The sequence below is a fragment of the Belonocnema kinseyi genome, chromosome 8 (genome assembly GCF_010883055.1).
Source record: "Belonocnema kinseyi isolate 2016_QV_RU_SX_M_011 chromosome 8, B_treatae_v1, whole genome shotgun sequence".
NCBI lineage: Eukaryota > Metazoa > Arthropoda > Insecta > Hymenoptera > Cynipidae > Belonocnema > Belonocnema kinseyi.
Window position 1 is genome coordinate 111,162,739 of NC_046664.1, and position 10,124 is coordinate 111,172,862.

At 33.3% G+C, this 10,124-nt stretch overlaps 1 protein-coding gene across 1 annotated transcript; it reads left to right on the plus strand.

Annotated features, from left to right (window-relative positions):
- The first annotated feature begins 5,630 nt into the window (after positions 1-5,630).
- LOC117178651 (poly(U)-specific endoribonuclease homolog) lies at positions 5,631-6,158 on the plus strand. The gene is made up of 2 exons (XM_033370075.1): positions 5,631-5,828; positions 5,928-6,158. The coding sequence occupies exons 1-2, from the start codon at positions 5,631-5,633 to the stop codon at positions 6,156-6,158; spliced, it is 429 nt and encodes a 142-aa protein (XP_033225966.1).
- The last annotated feature ends 3,966 nt before the right edge of the window (positions 6,159-10,124 follow it).

Consider the following 10,124-nt stretch of genomic DNA (forward strand, 5'->3'; position numbering starts at 1 on the left):
AATGGACCCCTGTTAAAAAAACCATTTTAAAATCTGTGAGAATGTCGAAAGAATTTTGTCAGGCATTCGAGGCTTTTCGTATTCATATTCAATCCTAAATGTAAACAGTAAGCTGTAAAACACTCTGGTGAGCCGTTTAACACATCTAAAACGATTTGAAGAAATTGATATTCACAAAGATAGATTTAGGCGATTCCAGACATGTGTGAATTTCTTCGCGCGAGCGCAGCGATCGATCCCGGCAATTACACGAGTCAAATCACCATTTCTCACAAGGCGTATAGAAAACTTTGTGCAACCCTCGTGATGGAAATGTGGTTTTGGAGGTCGTTCCGAGAATAGCCTCTGAAGTCGCATTTCCATCGCGGGTGTTTTACAAAACTATAAAGAGTTCTTATTCTGATCCCTCTAATAGCTTAATTGGAAAAGCACCTGACCGGAAATCAGAAGTTTTGTGGTTCGATTCCCAATGGAGTGAAGATCGAGTAGGATCTTTTTTCCAAGAAATAATTTTAATTAAAACTACAAAACCATGGTAATATCGATTTTTATAAAGCACAGTTTGCCAACATGGAAATTAATTAAACTTGTTGAGGTATCTAATTACACAAGAACGCCTGTATGCGGGCGGTTGATTTAATGATTCCAAGAACTGCTGGCCCATGCTATTATACAGCCGTGTGGCAGCGTCAACAATGAGTCGCCAACAAATTACAATAGACTGTTTACGTTTCCAATGACTGATTTAATGGCAAGGCCATTGCGAGGCAACCCCCGAAACTTCCGTTATTTTGGTGTTCTTGTCTAGAGAGGGCGGTTAAAAAATCAAATTTAGGAAAATTACCGTGCCTCTTTAACTTTTTTGCCTCAAACATGAAAAAACGTTACTGTATAAATTTAAGGTCAATCAGAGTATATTTGGTTAAAGTTTTAATAAAGAATATCTCGCAAATTAATAAAGATAAGTCTTTAAATATAGGTCTCTGAATTCGTATATTGATATTGGTTTCATATGTAATATGTAATTCGATCTAAAATGAGACGCATAATATATGTTAAGCAGCCGGTAAATAATTAACAACTTTTAAAATATGGATTTTAGAGAAAATTGCAATTTATAAAAATTGTGCAGGTTTGATAGAGAAATATCAAGGTGCAATGTAATTTTTTTCAAGATATTTCTCAAACCCTAATATACTACTTTTCGATATATACAAATTTTCCATTTTAAAGGTTCATCCAGAGCTATATGAACTTTTATTCGACACTTGGTTACATAATCAATTAACATAAATTATACGCATTAAAAATACTACATTACTCGCATCTTGTACATATATATGTATAAGTTTTGACATCTTGCATGCTGATTTAAACAAAAGATGTTACGTTATGTGTTGTGAAATTATCAGATTTTATGCAATTAATAATACATTTGTTAGAAAATTAAAAAAAAATTTAATATAAAATCATGTGTTTAATTTTTATAGATCAAAGGTGGATGTAAAGTTGAAATACAAGGAAGTACTTGAAATGTTTTTTATTTTCTTGCGGTCCAGTTTTATAGGTAATTATATATCAATCAACATTATATTTTTAAACTGAAGTAAGCAAGTAGCTTTAATTTTTATTAGCGAGAATGAATTAAGTAATTAAATTATTATTTAACAGGAGGAGTATTTTCTCATGCCAATCAATATTTATAATAAGATATCCTTAAATTATCAAGGACAGATTGATAGTAAGAATCCCATTGATATGGCACCTGAAAAGTGAGATTTATTATTTAATTATGAAATATGAGTAAAAAAGAAACCAGTCTGCCTAATGTATCATATTAAGGCATGTTGCTTTGATCAGATCACTTGACTGAACATAATTGAAATCTGAGGTTTTTTTTTACGTACAGTGAAACTCTTCTGCAGTGCTGATTTTGAGGCTGGCGGTGTGTGGAGAACTAACTCATTATGGCCTTCTTTGCTTTTGTTTGTTCAAGCCTGAGTGACAACCCGCAGACCCCGCTCACCCTGCGTAGCTCCTCTTACACCTACCTGCGACCAGCGTAAGAACTTGCAAAGTAAATTACAGTTATACTACAGTTTAAAATTGTGCATCCACGTACAAAAATCAAATTAAAACTATGCTTGTCTAAGAAAAAAAGATAAAAGAATTGTTTAAAAACCGTTTAAAAATTGATCAAAGTGCTTGACCAATAAGTTTAGTCTTAAATATACCAGCTGCATCTTTTTAAATTAATCAGACAAAGAACAATTATAAATCTAAACCCATGTGAAAAACTTAAAAGCCAAGAATTTTATTGTTACGCGTAATGTACTATATTTTTTCAGTGGTAATTTGATATATTCCATACAGACATAAGGACAGGAATTTTATTTGTTCTTTATTTTGGCATCACCGTGTTTCCACTAAAGTTGCTTGGTCCGGGTTGCTACACGTCCTGGAAAAGTCATGAAATTTTTTTAAAGTGTTTAATTAACCTGGAAAAGTAATGGAATTAAAAAAAAAAGACTGCCAAACCTGAGAAAGGCATGCAATTTTGAAGAAATGACTGGAACTTTTTTAATCGTCTCTATTTCAAAGTCTTAATAGTTTAGTATTTTATAGCGAATTCTATATTTGAAAATTGTAAAAGAAAATTTAAGAGAAAGACAAATATCAGACAAAGTTTAAGAATTGAATGAAAAGAAAAAGAAGATTCAAGGGGAAAAACAAAACGAACTGGAAGATTTTGAAGAAGAAATTCGTGAACTGATTAAATTTTAATAAATTTTAATATCGACAATTTTGTTAGTTTTTGCCATTTAAAAGTTTTATTTTAACTTTGTTAAAAAGTCCAGAGTTTTTCTAGATTTATATTATTTTCATAAGTAATCCTAATCTTTGCATGAATAGTTCGACTATAATGGTTCTTAAAGTAATGAAAAATTATTCATAAACCATTATCATTGCATTATAATTTGTTACAATTCAATTTAATTGGCTGAATTAAAAAAAAGTAAACCTGAAATTTTTTCATAACTATATCTAGAAAACGTGGGAAATTCATGGAACTTTGTAACCACACTCCTGTAGCAACTCTGTTGGTTCAAAATGATTTGAACATGTTCAAGAATCAAACGGTTGATAGGTTTATTTAAAACGTGAAACTGGTGAAATAAGACGACGTTTGTGTAGTTGTTTTGTTGCAAAATAAAAAAATGATTGCCAATAACCAACTACATATTGGGTTGTGTCTAAACCGACGGAATTACACTGAGACAGCGCTGTAGCAGGCATTGTGGGGGTATTGTCAATGGAATTCACGGTAATTCGGGGTTCTTAGAACCGTTTTTCTTCTTTCCTTTAGCTTCTATAATTCGGGACCATGAAATGCACAAGTACGCTGACCTTGAAAACGCCTCTCTCGTCCCCTTGGACCACCTTATCCGGTATAACGGGTTTCGGTAAAGCGGGGTCCCAGTGTAGCTGCGGGATGAATGCCGACTCCGGAAGAGTCCAGATGTCAAGCGTTTTCGAGCGCGTATAGCACTTGGATGGGTGATCATCTACAACGTACTATCAGATTGTGTATTCGTTGCGTTTTAACTAATGTCAAACAGAAGGTTTGACGCAGATAATGATTGTGTGCGTCCGATGGATGGGTCGAATGTCTGTCTTCAAACTCGACTGTCGAAAAGACGGCTTAACTCGGGAGGTGGTTTCCTGCAGTTTTCATCTTTCCTGGCCAAATGATAAACCTAATAAAAATTATCACATATCCATACCCGGTGAAAAATAGAGTCCTAGCATCCGGACGGCTTGGAAATAGGACTTCAATTAGAGCCAGAAACGCGGATAAAGCTACTGAGAGTAGGCCTTATATATGCTTATGTCCAATCTGTAATAATAATAATGATAATAATAGCAAAAATAATAAAGTAATAATTGTAATTGTAAACCTACAACATCATCGCAGGAGGTTTCAAACATCGTATTGGATTGACTTATAACATCCTTATGTCATCAGTCACTTGACTTATCCCGTGGCTATAATGTATAACCGGGTTTACCCGAGTAAAAGTTTTAAATAAAAGATAAAAATAATAATAGCCTGGGTGCTTCAGTTGGTTAGACGCTTGGACTTCACCTCAAAGGTCCGGGGTTCGATCCCTGAGCCGGTACCTCTGTAAATTTTGCTATGTATCTTTACCTAGGTTCTGGTGGTTTGGAACCCACCTTAAGCTGTCCCCCCCCCATCGCGTACTTGACTGCAACTTTGGCCATCCATGATGGAGTAAAAAAACAGCCTTTGTCCAATATGTCGGGACATTCAGCTCTCATCAGATCACTTGATTGCATTATAAAAATGCGCCCGTGACTGATAATATATACCGGGACAGCCCCGTGCCAAATAGTAAAAAATCCAATTTTAACCAAAAATGCCTTCGACAGGTTGGACAGTAACCATCTTAAGCATGTGACAACATGTGAATAGAATATGATCATTCAACTCAGAATATCAGAATATGATAATTCAAAGCAACAGTACTTAAGAGATCAGGTATCTTTCTTACGCCGAAAGAAATCATTTCTAAGCCAATTCAACAAGATTCTGGATTTCCAGCGTCAAGCTCGATCTATTGCGAACCTGATCCAAAAGGCTATTCTTCTGGGATCACTTCATTTGGCCCATTAGCAATGTTCCCCGTAACATGCTACAAAATTTGGTAGCTCTAAAAATGTATGCAGATACGAAACCTTCATCTCCAACTGTCCTGTCTGCCGCGTAAGATCAATCGCGACTAGAGACCGGACTCCCAGGAACAGTATTGTACGAAGTTTCTTGCGTAAATTTCTCGTGCTTGCTTACCTTCTAGGATAGAAGGAGCAGGAGTGGAATACGTGCACGTTCTGTTTGGGTCGGGATTAGTTACTTTAAGGAACCACCATCGTGGCTTCTGGAGCCTACAACTTCTCAAATTAAAATAACAGAGTGTGTCTTACATAATTAAAAAAAACACTATGTTAAAAAGTAGTGCGTTATGACCGTAAAAAGGTGAAATGAAATTTAGACTTATTGATAAATAAAGGGTGGTGTTCCAAAAGGACACGCACAATTCTTGTAAAAATGAGATTATTGACTCATAATATTATATAAATTTGTATGAATATAAATTTTGTTTAGTATAGTTTCCATAGAATTTTTTATGCCCCATAGGTTTTAACAATTTGTCCAACTTTACAGCGCTATCCACTTTCCGAGACTAGAAATTTTTTAATTTGCTTTTGTAATTAAATGTACCATTTTAACCGATAATAGTATATATGTGTATGTAAATGATTGAAACTAAACGATAACGTAAATTCTTGTAACGATTAAAATCAATTTCAGGTTCATTAATGTATCATCCCGATTTCTGGAATCTGTACCAACGATCAAACTCATACGCAAGCTAAATGATAATTTTAAACTTGAAGTATGGAAAGCCGAAACTGATACTATTGTAGAGAATGAAGAAGAAGATGAACTGATTTCCGCCCTTTTAGAAACTGAAGTCATGCTTCATGCTATGAACTTTCTCGCAGACAAAGGTTTTATTAAATGAGATATTGAAGAGTACAAACGTATTATGAAGTTGACGTGGTTTCGCTCATACTTGCGTAAAAAAAATGTATTTGGTAGTTCTGGATTTGAAAATGTCTACCTAATAGAGAAGAAGATCCACAATAAACTTATTGGATTACACAATTGGATATATTTTGCCGAGGAAGAACTGAGTGGAAGACTGAATTATTTAGGATACACTCGTTATGTTAAGTTAAACGACGTAAGATAGAATATGTATATTCAAATTAATAAAACCTAAACTTGTTAAGGTTAATTTACAAAGGAAAAGCGAAATGAACGTTTTGAAAACAATTTTCAGAAAGCTGTTCTTGTTAACGTACAATTTTCATTCGATGAGCTTAGAAAAGGATCTTCCTTCTTTATTGGGACGCCTCCCGAAGTTGAAATTGCGCTCGACACTGTTTGTTTTTATGTGAAACCGGGAAAATCTTGCAGAATTTACACTCAAGGAAATACATTTACAATACAGACGTATGTCAAGAAGAGCGAAGGAAATAACTTGGTAGCATCAGCATATCCACGCCTTTGAAAGAGTATTGTGTCAATAAGAATTCTGCATTAATTGTTTTGGATAATTTACTTAATAGCGTGTCAAGAATATTTGGCATCAAATATGTTTAATACCAAGAAAATTTTATTAAAACATAGTTTGCCATATATAAATGTTTAATACGTTATTATAAATTAATATTGTGCGCACTAAAGCACATGGGAAAGATTTCATTCAGAATTGAAAACAAAAATGAAATTTTTCCGGCACGCTCTGTAGGCCTTGGAATGAAAATTATTATACTTGGAATGCTTCCACTTTGAAAAATGATTGAATCTAACTTCGATCAATTTTAATTTTCTATTTCTAAACACCTTTTAATTTAAAATTTAGTATCTCCATGCTAGACTATCCAATTTGGGTTTAGTAGTGTAAACTCTCCAATCTGGGAGCTTAAGTCTATACTGTCCAATCTTTGAGTTGCAATCTAAACCTTTGAATTTAGATTCTTACAGGTTTTCAAGAAAGACGTTTTTACATTTGAAAAGCTCTAAAAATCTTAAATATGTATTGAATTGCGAAAATGTATGTAAACCAGTTGTGTAAAAGTGCATATAACCATAATGTCACAATATTCGAATATGAATATTATCTTCTTCTAAATAATAATAATTTTATTGCATATAATACGGAAACAGTGGACATTTTAAAATGTATAATGAAAATTCAATTATCATTTATTTTGTAATTTAAAGTGTAACACGAAACCTTTTCATATAATTTTTTTATTAACTTAACATAGTGAATACTATATAATTTTGCAACTAAGTACTTTGGTAGTAACTCAATGTTATACTTTTGAAGTAAAGAAACATGTGAGAACGTTCGTATTTAAAATTTTTAAAAATATAATTGCGATATAACTCTCAGTAACTACAGTAAAAAATTACAGAAGAGCGTCAGTATTTCAAAAAGTGTATAGCAATTCTTTATAAATACACGTGTCAAATCTTGTTTATGAAAGCTGCACAAAATGAGTGTGTTCTACTCCTTGCAGATTGACCGAAAACTCTATTTTCGAGCGGCATCAGCAGACGCATATACATATAATATTCTATAACGTAGTGGAACTGAGTTGTTAGGGTATGAGGTCCAACATTATATACACATATACTCGGTTGCTGCGTCTCTGAAAGAGAGATCATGTTCAATCCGCCACCAGCAGAACACGCTTCACATTTTGCGCGTTTCTACATAAAAAATACAGTAAATGACATGGATGAACGCCGTCTTCATGGTTTGGGCAATATTTGACCAATATTTGACATTTTTACAAAACAGCATCATACATATACATATGATAATTATTTAAAATTAATAAGCGAACATGGAAGAATATGGATGTTTCTAATGATTTATAATACTTCTATAAAGAAATGTGTTAACTCGATTAATCTCTGCTGAAAATTTCTATTTAGGTTCCTACATAGGATCGTATATTATTCTAGGAGCTGTGTGTAATCCCGTGTGCCATTGTAGGTCCTCAGGATTTTTTTATTGAATATCATGTAAAATGTGCTGATTACGAAAAAGTAAAGCCCCCCCCCCCCTGAAGAATGCCGGAGTTTCGAGATAATCTCGTTTTAATTATTTTTTTATTAATGCAATAGCCCTGTTGCTAGAAAACCGGTGTAGGAAGAGAAATGTCCTTTGCCATTTTTTGATTTAATAAATTGTTAACATTAAGAATAAACAATTACGTTGAAAAGTAAGGAAAAATAACATTGTTCTTATTTTGGTTAAAATATTTATTTCACAGAAAAAAGCATCAAACGAAAGTTGGACTACTCACAGAGGGGAATTTTTGTCCAAGAGAACATTTTTTGATAAAAGTTATCGATTTCGAGAAAACATCGATCAAGGAAATAACAAAATTCAGAGCCAGAATAGAAATTTAATTTTCTTTGCAGAAAGCAATTTTATCAAGAAATTTATAGAGATCAAAAGCACTTCTTTTTGGGTTTACTTCAACTTTCATTAGAAAAATTTATTATAATGTTTCTATTTAACAAGTTAATGAGCATTTCTGAATGTACACATTTGGACGTGCTGTACATTTTGAAATTTTAAATCAAATCTTCTGGAAATTTGTACTTGGATAAAGGAAGCCTGAATTAAAACATTAGCGTCAGCTAGTTTAAAATCAAATAATAACTCTTTATGCTATAAACAATAAGAAACTAAGTCTCTTTATCAACTTCTAATGATCGCAGGGACTTGTAATAAAGCTGAATAATTTTCTTAAAAATTAAATAATAAAATGGCTTTTAAAAAATATAACTTATACTTTGTTTATTATTAAATTATATTTTTTGGTTAAAATGTAATTGATCCTTATTGCTGCGATAACGGAAAAGTTTACGGTGGCGGCACGGGGCCCCCATAAACCATCCCAAATTTTTTCTGAGCCAAAGGCGTGAGCTTGTCGCCCTGGTTATATGTGCTCGAGAGGCGAGAGCCCTTTGCAAGGGCGACAGGCTTACGCCTTTGATTATGAAAAAATTTGGGATGGTTCATGGTGGCCGCATGCCGCCACCGTAAATTTTTCCTTAATCGCAGCAATAAGGATCCATTAAATTTTGATCAAAAAAATATAATTTAATAATAAACAAAGTATAAATAATAGCAACATTTTTAAAAGCCATTTTATTATTTAATTTTTATGAAAATTATTCAGCTTTATTAGAAGTCCCTGCGATTATTAGAAGTTGATAAAGAGACTTAGTTTATTATTGTTTATAGCCCTGGCGGACCAAAGGAACCGAATGGAGCCTCTACAAAGTACCCGTAAAGACCCCATTGGGTCCCCATTCGGTCCCTTTTTAAAAAACTCGAAAAAACAGCAAATCAACTTTTAAATTTTTGAAATTCGGATTCTACGTTAAAATTCCCTATAGAAGGTCACGGAATAAGCGCAATATTTTTTTTTCAACGGTAAAAAATTTAAAAAAAAATATGAGACGTAGAACGCCTGTTCACTGCTACTTACAGGCGATGCGTTTGAAGTGTAGCAGTCAACAGTCGTTATACGTCTTATACAGGGTGAACACGCTGGGGCTTACATACAGTGCGATCTAAATGCTACCCGAATTGCACAACAGTAGGAAAGAAGCCTTTATACAGGGGTATTTTCATATTTCGCGCCTTTAAAATTGCATTCGGAACGGCCATTCGGCCAAGTCCGTGTGTCTTCGAATCAAGTTTATCATAGTTTTCATGGTTGCGTTCGAAACTTCAAATGAATACAAGTATCAAAACAACATAGGTTATGTTACATAGTAATTGCAAATAATAAAAGTGTTTAATTAATAATGAAGTGAGACATGTGACCTGAGAAGTAAACGTCAGTTTTCTTCTGTGCCAATAATATTATGGAATGGCTGCTGACTGACAAATACTATAAAATGGTAATAATATTCTGCGATTTTAGTGGGCGAAGAGTGAATTGTGTTTAACGCTTATTTGCGGCATAAAAAAGGTATGTTATAAATAGACAGGATATTTTTTTAATAAAGTGAATAAAATATTACATGCGAAAACTTTCAATTGACATTACTTACAATTCCTTACAGCGATTTGGGTGAAAAGGTGAATCCGAATATAACCTCGAAATAATGACAGATCGGCCCGGCATGTTTATTATACTTTCGATTGATTATTCTTTACCAAAGAAATGTTTTGTGGTTTTGTATATTAATTACTGACAGTCTCGGCAGTAATAATTTAAACAATAATTATTTAATAATTATTTAACAATCCTGACTTATTCATAATTTTAATAAGTAAAACTTTATTCCTGAAATTAGTAACTGATTTCCATTGTTTTTTTTTCACAGATCGATCATACCAGGTGTATACATATGAAATCGGTATTGCCATCTAGCGGCCAGTAGGCACACTTGTAGGCACTGTCGGAACTTACCATTTGTGCTAATTGGCGTATTG